General features: G+C 47.6%; 1 protein-coding gene across 1 annotated transcript in view; it reads right to left on the bottom strand.

Moving 5' to 3' along the window:
• LOC144148824 (maleylacetoacetate isomerase-like) overlaps positions 1 to 11,124 on the bottom strand; it is a 31,461-nt gene extending 20,337 nt beyond the window's left edge. Inside the window, exons 1-5 of the mRNA XM_077680342.1 lie at positions 10,909 to 11,124; positions 10,796 to 10,847; positions 10,389 to 10,456; positions 7,449 to 7,529; positions 3,947 to 4,024 (exon numbers count right to left, since the gene is read on the bottom strand). Coding sequence (XP_077536468.1) covers positions 3,947 to 4,024; positions 7,449 to 7,529; positions 10,389 to 10,456; positions 10,796 to 10,847; positions 10,909 to 10,920 — 291 coding nt within the window. The 5' untranslated portion in view covers positions 10,921 to 11,124. The remainder of the gene's footprint in view (positions 1 to 3,946; positions 4,025 to 7,448; positions 7,530 to 10,388; positions 10,457 to 10,795; positions 10,848 to 10,908) is intronic.
• Positions 11,125 to 18,355: the final 7,231 nt, after the last annotated feature.

The raw sequence follows: 18,355 nt of genomic DNA, 5'->3' as shown, positions 1-18,355 counted from the left end.
CTTTGGCCCAAATGGCAGAAACTTTGAAAAAGCGTCATTACTTATGGTTTTCCTGGTAGAAAACAACACGCTTCATTGTCAGACAGGAGTGAGTGATCGAATGGCAGTAATATGAAATAAAAAAGATATGCAGCTCCACCTCTGTAGCCTTTTAAAAGTCCCTCCAAGCCATTCCTGGCATCATCATATCTGCTTCACCACCTCACCACACTGCTCAGCCACTATTTTGAAGTACTTCTGGAGCTTGCTATTCCTGTTTGCATAATCTTGTGTCATTACACATTGTTTATGAGGTTACCTGCTTACTTCTTTCTGCATACATGCCTGGCAGATGAATGGCTCCCGATTCTACTTAGTTTTTGAACTGAATTTTGGTATGTGCTTCGTACATTACATCCTTTTATGCAAGAGGCCCTTTAGGAAACAAATGAATACAAAATTCAGACGCACTTCCACACAGAGCGCAGCTTCTTGGCGGTTTCTTAGCACAAAGCTCAAAGCTAAGATAATTAACCCAAATAATGTATAAAGCATAAAATAAGTGCACTGCAATGACAGCAAAAATGAATAACAGCAAAAATGGCCTTTTCACTACATGTCTGTGTAGCTATCACACTACTGCAGTTTCCTAAGACTACAAGTCTCATACACATCCGCTCTTGTGAACCAATCCTCTAGGATTTATTTTAACATTTTAAAAACTCGCTGGCTGCAATAGAGAAAGAAAGAAATGGGAAAAATCTGGCGGTGCCCCGTCATATAGTGCAGTACAGATCTGCCGTTTCTCCGTATGGGAACAACAGCACGGTGACAGTGTACCAGCTGTCCCCATCACGCCGCAAGGTTTTTGATTTTTTTTCATGCATTCGCACAGCTGTGACAGGAAGCAGACTAAAACTGCAGTGCTCTCAGCTTTGGTTTTAAATGGGCCTTTCATTTTCTAGTGTTACATATCTGACACAGGATGGGCCTTTCATTTTCTAGCAATATATATCTGACACACCGGATGTCGTTTTGAGACAGCTGCAGTCTGTACGACTTTCCCGGGGACCGCTTTTATGAATGGCCACTTTCCCTACAGTGCTTTTTCATCCCGGAGCCACGATTTACCCACTCCAGTTCCCAAGTCAGCCTGCACTGTTGTTTTTCATAAACTGCTTGCTGTGCTCCTTGCCTGTTTCTTTTCCACTCTCTGCAACTGACTTCACACCGGCATTTAGATTCATACCACGGCAAAGTTGGTGCGCCTCACTCAAACTCACTCACAAATTTATTTTCGAATCACTACTCACTCAAACTCCAACTCATTGCTGAGCAGCACATCTGCGCTCACTCAAACTCAGACTCACAGTGAGCGCAAAACTCAGAACTCACTCAGACTCAAAACTCAAAATGTACTCAGAACTCAAAATGGACTCAAACTCAAAATGGGCTCAGAACTCACTCGGTCTCAGGCGTACTCATACTCAGTCGGGCTCAAAATCCCCATGTCACACTAGCCTCGCGCTCACTCAAACTCACACATGAGTTTGAGTCCAAATGAGACTGAGTGAGTGGACTCATGAGCGAGTCCGCCGACCTCTGTTTAGATTCAAGCATCAAGAGTAGCAGCCCCCTCGCTCCCCCAAATTTCTCAGTGGAAGCACCACTGGCTAAAGTTTGCTTGGTTCGCAGCGTGCACTACTATAAGACCGACGAAAAAGTAGACTACCAGAGAACAGCACATGGTATTTTTTCGTAGCTTGGTGTTTTTGTGTCCACTCCCCTCTCCCCCTTTTTGGTAAATTTAGAGCAGCTTGTGAAATAACCCTTCAGTTGTTGGGCCTTTTCTCGACCTGTTTAGCAGTGCTGTTTTGAACCATCGTGATCGTGCGGCACCTAGCCCAAATCACTGGCTTACCCATCTCATCACAGGGTTAACACGTGCTCGTATGATCTGCAGCTGTGTTGGCGCATGTTGACTTTGCGTCTGTTTGGTTTCGTTCACTTCAACGTGAGGTGAAAGTACAGCGGGCCTCGCCCATCCCACGTCTTGCCAAAGTTCTACTCACACCGTAGCCCCCAATTCCTATATCTCAGAACTTTACCAGCCCTTCCGAAAGGAAGTTGAGAGAAGCGCTGAGGCTTTCTCGCATCAAAACTGTGTGAAAACCTTCACTAAAAGTGCATCCAATCAATCGTTAAACCAGTGGTTCTCAAATGGTGGTCCGTGGACCCCAGGGGTTCCGCAAAAGCAATTCAGGGGTCCGCATAGGCTCCCTGAAAACTTTTCCCCCGCCATTTTTTTCTCGATTTTGCCAGCATTTTCTCGCAATGCAAAAAGGTGGCTTTGCCGCATTACATGTACGTTTAGTTTCTGTGCATAGCACATATTTTAACATCTGATTTTTGCGCAACACGATAGCTATGAAAAAAAAAAAAAACATCAAGGAGGCTCGCATTAACACGTAAAACGCGAAGGTAGAGAAGTTGCATGCAACCTTCACGACCATCACAGCAGTTTTAGTTCACGATTCCAGACGATTATCTTCTTCTCCACTGCCACAACGACCTTTACTCCATCATCGTTGCTATAAGTGTGAGCTTCCGTCATTTTTCTGGAAGTGGTAATCATTGGACATCACCTTGGAGGGGTGCACGCTCTAACGTGTCTTTCTCATTCCGAGCAAGTGTTGTCATGATTACGGCGAACACTGGAGTGTTTTATTTTGACCAATCTTGGCCAATCTCCCTAAGAGGGGACACTTGGCTTGACAAACATGCAGCAGGGACGCTGGGCAGTCGCCGCGAGGCACACACACACACGAGCGCTCGGCATTTTCTATGAGTATTTTTTAACTGCCACGCAGTCGCTGCGAGGCACGCGCTCACGTGCGCCCGGCATTTTCTTGGTATTTTTAACTGTGGACACAAAAAATAATGATTTGCTAAACAGCTTCACCGTTAAAAAAAGACCCACAAAAGGCAGCACAACGGTGTTTAGAAGACTTATAGATTCAAGTAAAAATTGTTTGACATTATGGCATTGATCAACATACCATATTTTCGCTCGTATAACCCACCCCTGCATATAATCCGCACCCCCACTTTCAGCCCGCCGGAAAAGAAAAAAAAATACCCAATCCTCGCGTATTGCCCACACAATTGATACACTAAAGGCTACACCAAAGCTACTGCTCAAGCAACACGTCACATACTAAGTAGACAGAAACAGTGTATATTTAGCAAGTAGAATACACTGACTGCAAGGCGAAAGTCACAATTCCCTTTCTTCCTTGTCCTTGGGTTTTGCGCAATCACTGCCACGGAAGGCTTAGTCAGTGTTACTGCGTAGGAACTTCACGGCCCAATGCACATTGCCGTGAAACTGCACTAAAAGAAAAACCCCGCGTATTATCCACACCCCTACTTTGCCACTGAAATTTTCGCATTTTTGGTGCGGGTTATACGCGCGAAAATACGGTATGCTTCATCGTGGGGTCCCCCATCACTTTCGCAAGCCCAAGGGAGGTCGGCAGTGCAGTCATGGCTGAGAACCACCGTGTTAAACCCTCAAAGACCTAAATCGCATAAATTCATTCGATGATTTTTTGCGCTCAGTAAACACATCTACAAACAATCTAAATGTATACCGATAGGTGTTTAATGCGATAACAATGTACTGTTGCACCCTTTGTGCATTGCCTTATTTAGAACCATTCCATTTTTGTGATATTCAAGTAATCATTTGGACACAACGAAAGCCTCTTTTCATGCATGCACTGTGAGTGCAGAGGTGCTATCAGAGCTTTTCGCTCGACCTACCCGTCTATGGAGAAATGCATTAGTTTTCTGACAGGACACTGTCAGTCCCGAAAATAAAGCTTTAAAAAAACTGCGCCTCCTGTGCACAGATGGGAAAAGAGGTGCCTTACAGCGAGCGACGTCTGTTTAAACTGCAACCCACCTTGGCTCGGAGGTAGGGGTCGGCAGGCAGCATCTTCGGCCCTGGGTAGTTCTCTTCCAGGTACTCCATGATGGCCACCTATCAAGGGTTCACAGTGCGAAGCATTTGAGGATGCGCTCCAGTGAGGCATTCGTTTCTTCACCGTTCAAGAGACAATGAAGTGATTTTATCAGCCTTGATTACCAGTGGCTTCACTGAGTAGTTCAATGCATTCAGCCCATAGCACATTTTTCAAAATGTTGAGCCAATCTTTGGAAAGTGGCACAAAAAAGCCGATTGCTTCTATTTTAAAAAAGTACTACCAGTCAGTTTGGCACAACAACAATTTTAGCAAGCATCCCTTCTTAGCTGTTTCGAGATTTAAAATAGATGCCAGTTTGCTTAGAGCAGAGTTTGCAATCCGTCCCTGTTTCATAACTGCTATTAGCCTAAAAAGTGCGACGCGTATACATGCTACTCGTGCTACAACATTTCTTTTACGAATGGATACAAATGATTACCGTATTTTCAGGTCTATAATTCGCTCTTTTGCATAAGTCGCACCCCCCTCAAAACGACATTTTGTCAGAAAAAAAAAAGTATACAAGTTGCACCAGTGTATAAGGTGCACTGGTGTAGAAGACACACTTGTTAATCGGGTGAGCTCACAGAGGATCAGTTTATTAGAAAGTGTGGCGAAAGTACATTATAGCGGTGGATAAGACGCACCAACGAAAATTTCAGAAGAAAAAAAAAATGCGACTTATACATTGGAAAGTACGGTATATGTGGATGCTGGTAAAGTGAAACCAAGTAACTCACACAAGCTGAATGCATTGCATCTATGACTGGAGGCACAATTTACATGCAAAGCTTAAGGACAGCGAAAACATGACATCACACGTGCCATTTGTGGCTACCTCACGAATTAAAGCTATTACATCACAGGGGCTTGAAATGTGGTATCGGTTTGATGCTATTCATGTCCACAAAACTTTGATGTTTGCCCATCTCTTGCTTAGGATTCACTCTCTGCTCACTCGTGGACAGCTTACACACTGAGTTTTTACATGTTGCAGGGCCAACGAGCGAACCTGCCAACTCGCTGCTACAGTTGATTCCAAAAATTGGCAAGGATGGGGTTGCAAGGGAGGGGGAACTTCCAGATTTAACTTTCCCTTGAGGCAGAGGTAATCAGAAGGACAAGAATGGGGTGGAGTGCATTCGCCAGGCATTCTCAAATAACGAATGGCAGCCTACCATTGTCCCTGAAGAATAAATTGTATGACAGCTGCATCTTACCGGTACTCACCTACGGGGCAGAAACTTTGGGGCTCACTAAGAGGGTTCTACTTAAATTGAGAACGACTCAGCGGGCAATGGAGCGAAAGATGATAGGTGTCATATTACGGGACAAGAAGAGAGTGGAGTGGGTCGGAGAACAAACGCGTGTTAAGGACATATTGGTAGAAATTAAGAAGAAGAAATGGACGTGGGCAGGGCATGTTATGCGAAGGCAAGATAACCGTTGGTCATTAAGGGTAACAGAGTGGATCCCTAGAGAAGGCAAGTGGGGCAGAGGGCGGCAGAAAGTTTTATGGGAAGACGAGATCAAGAAGTTTGCGGGGATAAATTGGTCGGAGTTAGCACAGGACCGGGGTAATTGGAGATCAATGGGAGAGGCCTTTGCCCTGCAGTGGGCGCAGATAGGCTGGTGATGATGATTATGATGATGATCAAAGATTCAAGTGGATCATCTGCGGAAACGTAAAACAAACTACGCTGCCAGTACTTCAGCAATGAAATCTTATTTGGCTATGTTTGTGACTGGATACAGTGTGCCTTTATTGATAAAATGTTGGTGGTATAACTAAGGTCGTTTGACCAAGAGCATGTCACCTAGAAAGTATGCTTGCCTAGCCCTCCTTTTAAATCCACTCAGTAAGGGATCTCTTCAGACCCTTGCATCTATCCTGGCAACAACTCACGCTTTTCTAATTTACCATTCTCCAAGTCCAACAAAATTTTTCTTGCAAAAGTGATCCTGACGGCTGCTTCCACTAAGTTAACAGCATTGCATGCAAGCAGCACAGAACCCTAGTGATCTGCTCAAAGAGTTGAAGTGAATCAACAAAGCGATAACCGGCGTAACGCTATGTATGCAAACCAGACTTTCGCAAATGTTGAGCATACTTTTCGAGAATACAAGAAAAAAAGGCCGACTGCTCCTATTTTTAAGTGGCACTACGAGTGGATCTACCCCCAAAAAAGTTGAGCAAGTAACCGAACCCATGTAAGCAGATGTTCGCGACTGCTCCACATATTTGAAATTGATTTCAGCTGGTTTAGAGAGACGTTTGTAATCCTTGCCTGTTTGAAGACCAAAAGAAGTTCTCTTTTGATTCCAGTTAGGTAGGAAACTGAATTTTTGCTTTTTGAAGCGAAGACAAGAGGCGCTTGAATTAGAAGTGGGCCAAGTTTATATTAAAGCAGTATTAAAGGGCCAATTTCGCTGAAAATTTGATCTCTTAGAAACCATATTTCCGTATGAACTGCTTAAAAAGACCGTGAGATACAAAGTATGACGGCCAAACCGTGCACGTGCACGGCACAGAAGACCATCAAAAATCAGATTATTAAACTTCAATTAAGAAGAGCACACCCATTACAGACAGGCTGAAGTGAAATTCCAGGCGGCGACCAGGCGGCCGGCCGACAGGAGCGCGCAACGGGTTTGTGTGGGACAGCCCTAAGCGAAGTGCAGCCAGCGGTGCTCAACCAGTTCTAGTTAGCCAGAGGACCAAGCACTCGGACAGCCAGCATGTCATTTCCGCTTCACGGCTTTTTTGCGATCCAGCAGTAAGTGCAGCATCGTCTGCGACACAGCTATTTTAAATGTTTCTAAGTAACCCTTTCACCGCTGAGTTTTTTTTTTTTGTTTTTTTATGACTAGCCCTCACTCCCAGCCAGGTTTTTTGTTAGGTCCGGTGGAAATTTTAGGCTTGTAACGGACAATAACGGTCTGCATGACATGCCTATAATTTATTCGACATGATCTGTGCACTTAGGCGATTTTTTGATAACTGTCGCAACACATTTTCACACAAGACGTCGCGGGAGTGGCCGGAAGTTTGGTAAACAGGCAACACAAGTATACTCGGGCGCGGCACGGGCTGTTAGAGTGTGGTTGCCCGAGTTATCTCAGGGGTGACAGTGGAAGGGTTAAAACAAGCTGTTTCACGAGGCTACCTGTAATGTTCTAGTTGGTTTGGTGGTACGTACTGTATGGTAAAGAGAAATTTGGTCGAGGTAAAATATGGATGCAGCTGGCTTTTAAGATTACTCACTAGTGTCCACACTATGCCCCCATTCATCACTATAGCCTGTTGTGTCCAAGAAAAATGGTATCAGAAAATACTAAAGTTCTAACAGAAAAAAATGCATGCACGCCCACACACACACACACTATGCCCATGTGTGCATGGAAACACACAAATACACGGGAAGCCTTAAAGTGAATTACCGATTGGCTGATAGGCTTTCCATCCACAAGCAGAACAGGAACCTGTCCCATTGGATTCAACGTCTTGAACTTTTCAGAGTGCTGAAAACAGAGGTTGCACAAGCAGACACACACTGAGAAATTACAATAATTTTTTTTTCTGGGGAGGGGGGGAGGGGGGGCTATTAATTCCAGTTGCAAAGAAGACGTAGCATGCTATACTCGGTTACAACTCAAGAACGGCACCACCTCATGTAGTGTATCACTCCGCCAAAGCGCCGGTCTTGTGACGTCAGTGCGCGCGCGTTTTGAAACGGGTTAGCTATGAATGCGTGATATCGTCTGCCTTGTCTCACGCAGTTTGTTTGTCGTCACTGGAGTCGTTTATAAGCATATTAAGTCCAACAAATCACAGAAATGGCTCACGCCATGTTCAAAATATTCCCAGTAACGCCCTACTTGCGCCGCGCAGTGAAACATCCGGCTACGGTGATAAGGCACAGCGGCAACTTCCGGTGCCGTTCTTAAGTTGTCACCGAGTATGAGCGACATGACTTTGCTAACCTCGCTTTTACAATTAAATGCATTCATTCAGTTGCAAAGGACTTCCCACCCATATGAAGTGCTGGTATCTTAGCACAAGTGCATCCTAGACTCGAATAAATCAAGACTGCTGTTAGCATAGGTGCTACACGCACATGCACTACTTACAATACAACTTTTTTTTAATATATGGATACACAAATAATTACGTCTTGATACCGGTAGGGTACTCTCACAAGCTCAATGCTTTGCATCTAAACACGTACGCCGATGCTAAGATCTTTATTTTTTTTTTTTTTTTCAAACCAGGAAAATAGTGCTGCTATAAATGGGTAGACACTATTCAGGAACCCACTAGGGAGTATGCCTGTATCCTTCCCCCATTAGCACATGGGGCAGGCAAGCCACAGCAGCTGCTTAGAAGCAAGGCAATACTTTTTTTTTGCACATTCGTGCTGCAAAGTTTTTAGATATGCCTGTAGCGTTCACAAAAGCTTGCTTTTTGCAATTATGTTAATAATAATAAAAAATGGTAAACATTTTGGTGACCCAATGTCACGCAGGTAATACTCTTTTTAGAAGTAATCGGCATATCTTGCATGTTGTAGTGTAGCAGCACTTAAGGTTTTCCCTTGACGATTCACTGCTTGTGACAGTGCAGCTGTAATGCCTGCCCAAGACACCTTTGCTGAAGCCCAGCAGGAGTGCACGACACAATCGGCACAGTTTTAGAATCACTAAAAAAATAAAACAAAAAAGCCAAAGCACGAAGGCAGTAGTGTCAATAAAGGGTGGCGCCAATAATGGCCTGGTAAAGGAATGCACATCACTATTTGCTTGCTGAATAACCGCTTATCTTTGAGAAGAGGCGTTTCCGCGCTGAAGCTATACCTAGACTATGAGCGCCGTAATGCGGAGTGTCGGATTACTGTTGACCACCTGGGATCTGTGCCATGTGTCGAAATTTCGACAGACGGGCGTGTTAGTTAGGGTTTATGAAAAATCGGTTGCCAACAGAAAGTGTCATATATCCGTAAACTAACCCGACTGTTCTGCTATGTATGAGACCTTGTTTTCTTTTCGTTATCAAGGCAGCACATTATAGGTAAAACAAATCATTTGGTTTAGAGCCAGAACCAGCACAGAGCAATCATACTGTGTCGCTGGTCCACAAAACTGTCGCTTCAAATATTTAAAGTTGAACCCACCCGCATTACTGCCATATCGTTACCCAAACTGAAGGAGTTCAGCTGGAAAAACAGCGCAGTATGCAAGAACCTTTCGAGTAATAAACAGTCGATAAAACTTTATGGTTTTGGCTTGTCGCCTTGCACAAGATACGCACGTTCAAGTCGACACAAAAAGACTTGTCCTCACAAAACCAAACCTCCTCTACGTGTGCGTAGATTTTACGGCAAATTTTCGTTTCAAAAATTCCTCCCAATATCTTCTGTGCCCAATGCCTCAACTCAAAGTGATTGGTTGTAGGGTTTTTAACACGCCGGCGCGCCATAGTGAAGAGCTCCGGATTAATTCTGACCACCTGGGGATCTTTGATGTGCGCCGAAATCTCGTACACACAGGCATTTTTGCTTTCCACCTCCATCACAAAAGCGGCCGCCATGGCCGGGAATTGAACCCGCATCCTCGTGCTCGGTAGCGTAACGCCTTAGCCACGGAGCCACCGCGGCGGGTCTCCACTCAAAATCAACAGCCTGTAGACGATAAAAGATTAAATGCAAGCGCCCCTAATCTGGCTGGCAATGCACTATTTGTGGATCTTAGGATCACTTCTAGAGCACCGATAAACCATCGTGCTAAGCTACTTTCCCATGCCTCGTGAACAACTTTGCCCTCTCAAACTGCGAGTGCTTATCTTACTCTAGAGTCGACGACTGATAAGTGAACCACAAGGAGCTATATGTGCTGGGGTTTGCGCCTGATACGTTCAACACAAGTATCCGAATAAACCATCCAAAACGTTACACAGGGTGCCAATAATTCTTGTTGTTTGGAGAGGAACGCTGTTAACATACACGTCGACTAGGTCCACTCGTGTCGGCGCCGAGCTGAGCGTGACATTTTGTTTCACAGCTGTCACCATAATTACCTAATCATCCCTAAAATCAAGTTGTGGCCGAAGCAGCAGTGTACGAAACAAACCTCAGATTCAAACAGACCAGCATGAAAAAATACTACACAAAGCAAACTTCAGATTCGAACAGACCAGCATGAAAAATACATCTGACTCGTTTCAACACCCACCGCAGAAAAAAAAAAAAAAAATCGCGGATATAGGTTGGACCACGTTATTGCGCGCGTCGTCTGTCTCTGTAAAACAAACATGCTAGCTTGCGCTACTTTACATGAATAAAATGAATAAAAGAAATCGCCTTCGGCGCAAGCACGAAAACTTACCTGTTCTCCGCCGACAGCCTTGAGATCCACTCTGCGGTATTCGTAGTCTATCTTCTTCACCTCCAGAACTGCATCGATTGACGGCAACGACAGCCGTAAAATAATTAATGTCACGCGTAAATACGACGCGATTAAAGCGCGTTACAGCTCTTTCGTTTTCGTACAGCTGTTCAGCATGCCGGTCTAGACCGGCATGCTGAAACAGCTAGCTGTTTAGCGCTAGCTGTTTAGCACGCTAAACAGAGAGAACAAGCGAGAACAAGCGAGAGAACGTTTAGCGAGAACAAGTTGTTAGCGATAGTTTACGAGATGCCAAACGACATCCGCGATGGAGATCTCACGTCCACCAGCACAACTAACGCTCTTCAATGGTTGACGCACAAGTTAACGTCCTCACGAAAACTCACCTATCCGCACACGCCAGGCGCACGAGCTCAGGAAATTGGACAGCAGAACCGGCTGCGAGAAAGTTTGCAATGGCAGTCACCGTCAGTGCACCAGATCGTAGGAACCAGCTTACCTTAGGCGACATGGTGTTTGGAGCTGCTGGGAAACAGATGATGCACCACGGAATCGGAATGGCGCCGAAGAGGAAAACTTAACTGCACTGACTGTAGTACGGTTGTTTTGCCCTATCTGCGTCCCGCCAGGTCCCGCCCAGCCCTCAAACACATGCGGGAGTCTCATTTTTTTGTTTTTCTTTCGCTCGTGCCGCCTTAGCGCCATCTGCTCCTGTCGGTCGTCGTAGCCCTAAAACCGGCTAGTCGGCCAATCACTTAACCACCGAATGTGGTTGTTCCTTCATTGCAGGACTACACGGGGCGCTGCGATCGATAAACATATAAGGTGCCTTGATTACCTTGATTCACTTCACGAGTAGGGCAACGTTTATAGATACTTTTTCAGTTCCGTATCTCCATTCTCCCCGCCGAGGCCATGGAGCGAAGGCGGCCGGCTGCGACTCTCGCCACCGCGGCGCTGCGGTTGCGAGTTGCTCTAGGAGAGCGAGCGTCGTCTGCTAGCGGGGGGCGTTCCGAAGCTCGGCATCTCCGGTCCTCGCCACTGTGTACTGCAAAAGAAATAACTGTTCTCGGACGTTGCTCATCATTTTGTTGCGGCCGTTGCAGTTCGAGATCTACCCGCCACGGTGGCTCAGTGGCTAAGGCGTTGCGCTGCTGAGCACGAGGTCACGGGTGCGATTCCCGGCCGCGGCGGCCGCTTTTCTGAAGGAGGCTAAAAGCAAAAACGCCCGTGTGTACGAGATTTCGGCGCACCTTAAAGATCCCCAGGTGGTAAAAATTAATCCGGAGCCCTCCATTACGGCGCGAGCGTTAAACCCTACGATCAATCAATCAATCTGTTCGAGATCTGTTTGAAATGGACGGTATTATGCAAGGAGCCGTGTACGTACGCCCAGGGGTTTGAAGCGGTGGTTAAAACATCAAGAACGACAGTGTTTAAATTAACGTTCGCGTGGCAGTGGCTGTCAAGCGTGCACACAAATAATCTTGCCTTGCCAATTGCGCAAATTTATTGCACCACGAATGATACTTCTTCACACGACTGTTGGAGCAGCTTCTCGTATCGTGGACAACATAGGTAATATCGTCCCTCACAACGCTCTTCAAGATTGTGTAGGCCCCCGCTTTCATTCCGGCCTCGTAAATAACAATTTGCCGGCGCTGCCCCGCTTCTTCGAGGACGGTATTCGTTGAAAAGTTTAGCGGTCAATTTCTTCGCTTGGCAATACTGGAGACGGCCACAGACATGGCCGATGCGCCACGGACACGGCGCAGCCTGAGCCACTGCGGCCGCACGCTCAAGAAAAAAAAAAAAAAGACACCGGCGTGCGTCATCTGCTCCGTTCCAATCCGATTCTAAGGTGTGGCGCCAACAGAGATGTTATTAATCGCACTCACAGTGAACTCTACGCAATACTTTGTGTTCGGCGAAGAGTTCGCAACGTGAAAACGGAGTCATGTGTTTCACAGTCGTGCTTAGCACGGACAAGTGCCGCCATCCCGTGGAGCCCGACGTAACGAGTGACGGCGCACTACGGCCTCCGCGATCGGCGTCCGGCGGCGCGCCGTTGCGCCGCCCGCCGGCAGCCGATCGCGGAGGCCGTGGGCGCACCGTGGCCTCCGCGATCGGCTACCGGCGGCGCGCCGTTGCTCCGGCCGTCCGAGTCGAGGTGTGCGGATGTACAGAGCGCGGCGGAGGCATCGACGACGAAAACGGATAAGTGTTTCAAATTTATTATTCCTTTTTTAGAGTGACCATGTTTTAGAGAGAGATGTAGGTTAGTTGAAAGGGGCGCGGTAGTTGTTAGCGTAGGGAAGTGACCGAATCAGAGGTGTCGCGCGGTTGTTGCACGTGGCGGTTTGTAAGCGTTGGTAATTCGTGAAAGAAGAATTGATGCTGTAGGAAAGAATAGCACGTTGCGGCTTACTTTTAGATTAGAGGGGAGCGCGCGAGAACGCGGCAGTGAAGTAAGCCAGAGTTGGGCACGCCTTGGACGGGCAGTACCATGCCTCAGAGGAAGAAGCCGGGTGTGATGTGCACGGGGTGCGAGCACGAATACCCGCTCGAGGAGACGAGATTCGAGTCGGTCGAGGACGCGGAAGGGCAAGACTTCATGTGCAGAGTGTGTGTGCTAGCGTCGCGCCTCGACCGGCTCGAGGAAGAAAAGGAGCAGCTCAGAGTTCAGGTAGGCGAGCTACAGGAGGAGTTGAAGGATGAAAAAGAGCAGAGGAAGGCACTCGAAGCGAGGTTGGCGCAAATGGAGGTCAAAATGGCGCCGAAAGGTGACATGCCAACAAACCATGAAGCAGGTCACGAGGCAGATGTGTCGGCAGTGCTTGACCCCGAGAAGGGAAAGGAGGAGGACAAAGACGCCACGCCGGAAGACGATCCCGGACTGGCGCTGACTCAGCCGGCGCGGGAGCAGGTGGCCGCGCCGGGGGGCAGCCAGGAAAAGGAAGAAAGGCGCATGGTGATCGTGGCGGGGGACTCCAACATGCGGTACTCAGAAATGGAGATTAGAGGCCGGGTGAGAGAGGACGAGAGAGTGCAGGTTGGCGTGTTCCCGGGGCAGACGGTCAGGGTAGTGTTGGAAAAGGCAAAGGGTAAAATGTGGGAAAATATGCAGGGGCAGAACCTAGTGATTATCGCAGGAGGAACCAATGACGTTCTGCAGGGAAGGGGCGCGGGAGTGCGCAAGCAACTGGAAAAGGAGGTGAAGGAACTTCGGACACTGTGCCCACATGTGCAGGTCGTCGTTAGCACAGTACCAGAGATCATTGGGAGAGGGGTGCATGTGGAAAGGGAAGTTGTAGCGGTAAACCAAGACATAAGGGAACTGGGCAAGGAGCTGAGTTTCGCTGTCGTAGACATCAACAGGGATGTCCGATGGATGGGCCGGAAAAGGGCGTTCCAGCGTGACGGAGTGCATTTGAACGGGCAGGTGGGAGCAGCCATCGGAAGACGACACGCGGCGCGAACTGTAGCTTTTTTAGGGGGCCCACAGGCCTTTGCGAAGATGGCGTAGACAAATGCAAGGAGCAAAAGGAGATCGCGGTGTCGGTGCAGATCGGTGCAGGCAAACGAAAGGGACGACGACTGCGTGTAAAGAAGAGAGGGGGGAAACTGAATATCGCGTACATAAACATGCAGGGTGGCAGGAAAAGAGAGAAGTGAATGGAGATTACTAAGCAGCTAGAAGAGGAAGATATCCAGGTATACGCTGTGACCGAGACGCACCTACGGGACTTGGAGGAACCGCCGGTAATCGGAGAGTATGTATGGGAAGGTTGTAACAGGACGGCTGGATTGAGAAAAGGCGGAGGAGTAGGTATGCTGGTACGACAGGGGACTAATTGGAAGAGAGTGAAAGAAGACTGTAAAGAACATGTGTGGATGAAAATAGTGGAGGGTAGGGAGATGGCTTTAGGGGTGTCTTACCTGTGGACGGGTAAGGATAGCAAAGAACAAAACGAAAAACTGGTGGCGTGTCTGAAAAAGGACATCGAAGATTTGAAACGTTCCGGGGAGGTACTATTGGTAGGGGACATGAACGCCCACATTGAAGATCTAGACGGGTACACCGACTTCAACGGAAATCTAATGCTAGATATGTGTGAGTACCAGAAGCTGATCATAGTAAATAGGGAACAAAAATGCGAGGGTCAAATAACGTGGGAGTGTGGTAGGAGACAGTCGAGTATTGACTACTGCCTTATTTCAGAGGGACTTTATGAATGGTTGGATAGAATGACCATAGATGAGGAAGGGGGCCACAGTCTGGGCAGTGACCACAAGCGCATAAACCTGAGTTTTGGGAAACTGGGGGGCGAAAAAACGGGTCGACCGGGGCAGCGCACAAAGTTAAACAGCAAACAAATTGCGGATATAGCCAAAAGCACAGAGGCTGACACAGAAAAAAATCTTGGAGAAGAGTGGGAATATGACAGGCTCATCAAGACTATGCAGGAAAAAATAGTCAAGGCAGAGGGGGCCAATCGATGGAGAGGGAAAAAAACACCAAAAAGCTGGTGGAACAAAGAAATAAAGGCGGCGATAGAGAGGCGTAAACAGGCGTCTAGAGAGCACAGGCAGGCCAAGAGGATGGGGAGACATCAGGAGGAGGTGGACCTAAAATGGGAGCAGTATAAGCCAATGAAACAGGAAGTGCAGCAATTAGTGCAGGCGAAAATAAAGGGGGACAGCGAGCGATGGGTAGCGCAAATACGAGGAAGGGGTAGAGACGCGCCGAAAAGGTTTTCGAATCATGTGCAGGCATTAGGGAAACGTACGAGTCCCACAGAAGGCGGTACTATAGAAAACGAGCAGGGGCAGATGCTCAAGGGAGAGGAAGCATTAGCATACCTGCACAAAATCATCACGGAGAAGTTCGGTAAGGTGGATGAAGAGGCCCCGCAGCGACTCAGAGATGTCGCGGCGGGTAGGCCGAAATGTCTGGAGATAGATGGGGACAAGCTGAAATGGAAAAGAGCAGAGGAAAAGGTCCCCAAGAATACCGCGGCAGGCACGGATGGGATACCGATGGAGTTGATTAACCAGTTAGGACCAAAGAGCAAGGGAAAGCTACTGCAAGCCATCAGAACAAGGATAGAGGAAAATGCAATACCGGCCGCGTGGCAAATGAGCAGGATGAACTTAGTGTACAAGGGCAAAGGAGTCAGGACAAACCCAAGCTCGTATAGGCCAGTAACCGTCACGTCAGTGCTGTACAGGTTAGCAATGCAGGCAGTGAAGTTCGAACTAGAGCAGTGGGTGGAAGAAAATAGGATATTAGGGGAGCTTCAAAATGGGTTTCGAAAGGACAGAAGACTAGACGACAACTTATTCGTGGTAAGCCAATGCATAGAGGTGGCGAAGATGCAAAACCGACCTTTGTGGTTAGCCTTTCTGGACATTAAAGCGGCGTATGATAATGTAGACAGGGAGCGGCTTTGGAGTATCCTGGAGGACGAGGGAGTTGGGGCAGAATTCATTAGCTTACTCAGGGAGCTATACCGGGAGAACCAAGTGCAATTAGTGTGGGAGGGGGTAACACACAATAGGCCTGTATACACCAACAAAGGTTTGAAACAAGGATGTCCTCTCTCTCCGCTGCTGTTCATGATCTACATGGCGGGGTTAGAAAGGAAGCTAGAAGTCAGCACGATGGGGTTTGACTTATCCTACATGAACAACGGGCAGGTGGTGGAACAACGGGTTCCGGGACTAATGTATGCAGACGACATATTGTTGATGGCGGACAACCGGATAAGTATGCAGGGCTTGATGGATATATGCGGTGAAGAAGCGACGCACCTAGGGCTATCCTTTAGCAGAGAAAAATCGGGGATCATGGTCTTTAATGACGGCGAGGAGCACAAAACAGTATCAGTACAGCAAGTAGAAATACCATTGGTGAAAGAGTATAAATATTTAGGAGTATGGCTGAACAACAGCGAAGATTACACGCAGGCGCATGAGGCTCACCTTAAGACGAAAGGAAGACGGAACGCGGCTATAATGAAGCATAGAGCCCTCTGGGGATACAGCAAATACGAGGTGGTAAGGGGAGTCTGGAAAGGGGTCATGGTACCAGGATTAACTTTCGCTAATTCGGTTCTGTGCATGAAGCCAGAGACCCAAGCGGGCCTGGAAGTAAATCAGAGGGCGGTAGGCAGATTGGCCCTAGGGGCCCACAGTAAATTTACTACAAATGAAGCGGTACAAGGGGATATGGGCTGGTCGTCTTTCGAGGCGAGGGAGGCGCAGAGCAAGATAAAGTTTGAGGAGCGACTTCGTGACATGGAGGACGAAAAATGGGCCGCGAGGGTGTTTAAGTACCTGTATTTGAGGAGCGTGGACACGCGGTGGAGACGGAGGACCAGACAGCTGACCAAGCAGTACGGAAAGTCAGCAGGGGACAGCGGGGTTTACACAACAGTTAAAAAGCAGGTAAAGGCAGCAGAGACGACGAAGTGGGCACAGAGAATGGAAGCGAAAAAAACCCTGGAGACTTATAGAGCAGAGAAACGGGAAATTAAGAAGGAGGGGTTCTATGGCAATACGAGAGGCAGTGCGTTGCTCTTCGAGGCACGGGCAGGGTGCCTGAGAACCCGAGCATACACGGGTAGCTACAGGCAGCAGGATGAAACGTGTGCATGCTGCGGCAGTGATCGGGAAACTATAGACCATATTGTCAGGAGCTGCACAGAGATACGGCCACCGCGGGGTGAGGGGGAAACGACGCTGGCGGAGGCTTCGGGATTTGGGGCGAGGGGGAACCTCAACTTCAAGGCCATAGAGGTGACGAAGAGGCGACTGGAGTGGTGGTGGAGAAAAAGTAGGGAAGGGATGGGTACGCAGGCGGAGTAATCATGCGGACGAGAATTTAGAACAACGAGGGGAGAAAAAAGGAGGGGTGGGGGCGATGAGTTTAAAACAGAAAAGACGGAGAGATGGGAGGGAGGAAGCAAATCTATAGGTTAGCTGGGAGTAGGGCAAGTAAACGTAATAAAACAGGCAAGTCGGTTGCTGACAACCGACACCCCGATTCAAAGGTAAAGCCACTAATCATCATCATCATCATCATCGTCCCATTCTGCCGGAGAGTGCGTAATTCCGAAGGGGCCGTTTCGGCGCTTTCCGCCGCACCGCGGCGCGCGTTGCCTAAGGTCGCTTTCCCTGGCGCGGGCGGGCGCAGAGGACGAAAACTCAGCCTTCGCAGTCTGTGTGCGACGTTTAATAATAAAAAAGTTACCGCACACCAATGCAGGAGAAAGGTAGAAGTAGTTGCTGGTGCCATTAGGGTATACTGGTGCCTTTGAATTTTTGACGTAGACTATGCCCGGGGTGATGCATAAGTGAATTCATTGCACAGCAGTATTCTTTTTTGTATTCACGCATGGTTCCAAAACACAACACGTTTTCCGGTTTTATTTCTGAAAATCTCGTACATGTTGTTTGGAAAGCAGGGAACGCATATTCCGTGCGTTCCGGGCAAGAACTAAATTATGGGAATTCAACCGACCGAAATCCAACCATTACTAAACACGATAATACCCCCTATGTCTTTTCCTTTTTTTCCCTTTAAACGTGAGGTGTTTGACAGATAGAGTAGATGACATGGCAACACTACTTGAAACGTTTGGCGTAACTTTACCGCGATACTATTAACAGAGACGTCGTATACTTCAGCATCTGAAGTGTATACTGTCCAAATGGCTATCGGTATTTCTTCCGCAATATGCAGGGTAAACGTGCTGGGGCCGTTCATGGTGTGCATGCTTGCATAATACAAACGTACAGAGAGACTTCCAGTCTACCATAAATGGACGTGGTCTAAGTGATGTTTTCAAAATCTGTACCAGAGTTACGATTGGTATAGTTCTCCACTTGATGTGTTTATTCACTAATATCCCGAACAACTTACTTACAGCCGATGTTGCGCA

Source organism: Haemaphysalis longicornis, unplaced genomic scaffold (genome assembly GCF_048455015.1).
Source record: "Haemaphysalis longicornis isolate Haplotype H1 unplaced genomic scaffold, Haemaphysalis longicornis Haplotype H1 scaffold_8, whole genome shotgun sequence".
NCBI lineage: Eukaryota > Metazoa > Arthropoda > Arachnida > Ixodida > Ixodidae > Haemaphysalis > Haemaphysalis longicornis.
The sequence above is the reverse complement of the archived record's forward strand: the minus strand, read 5'-3'. Positions and strand labels throughout refer to the sequence as shown.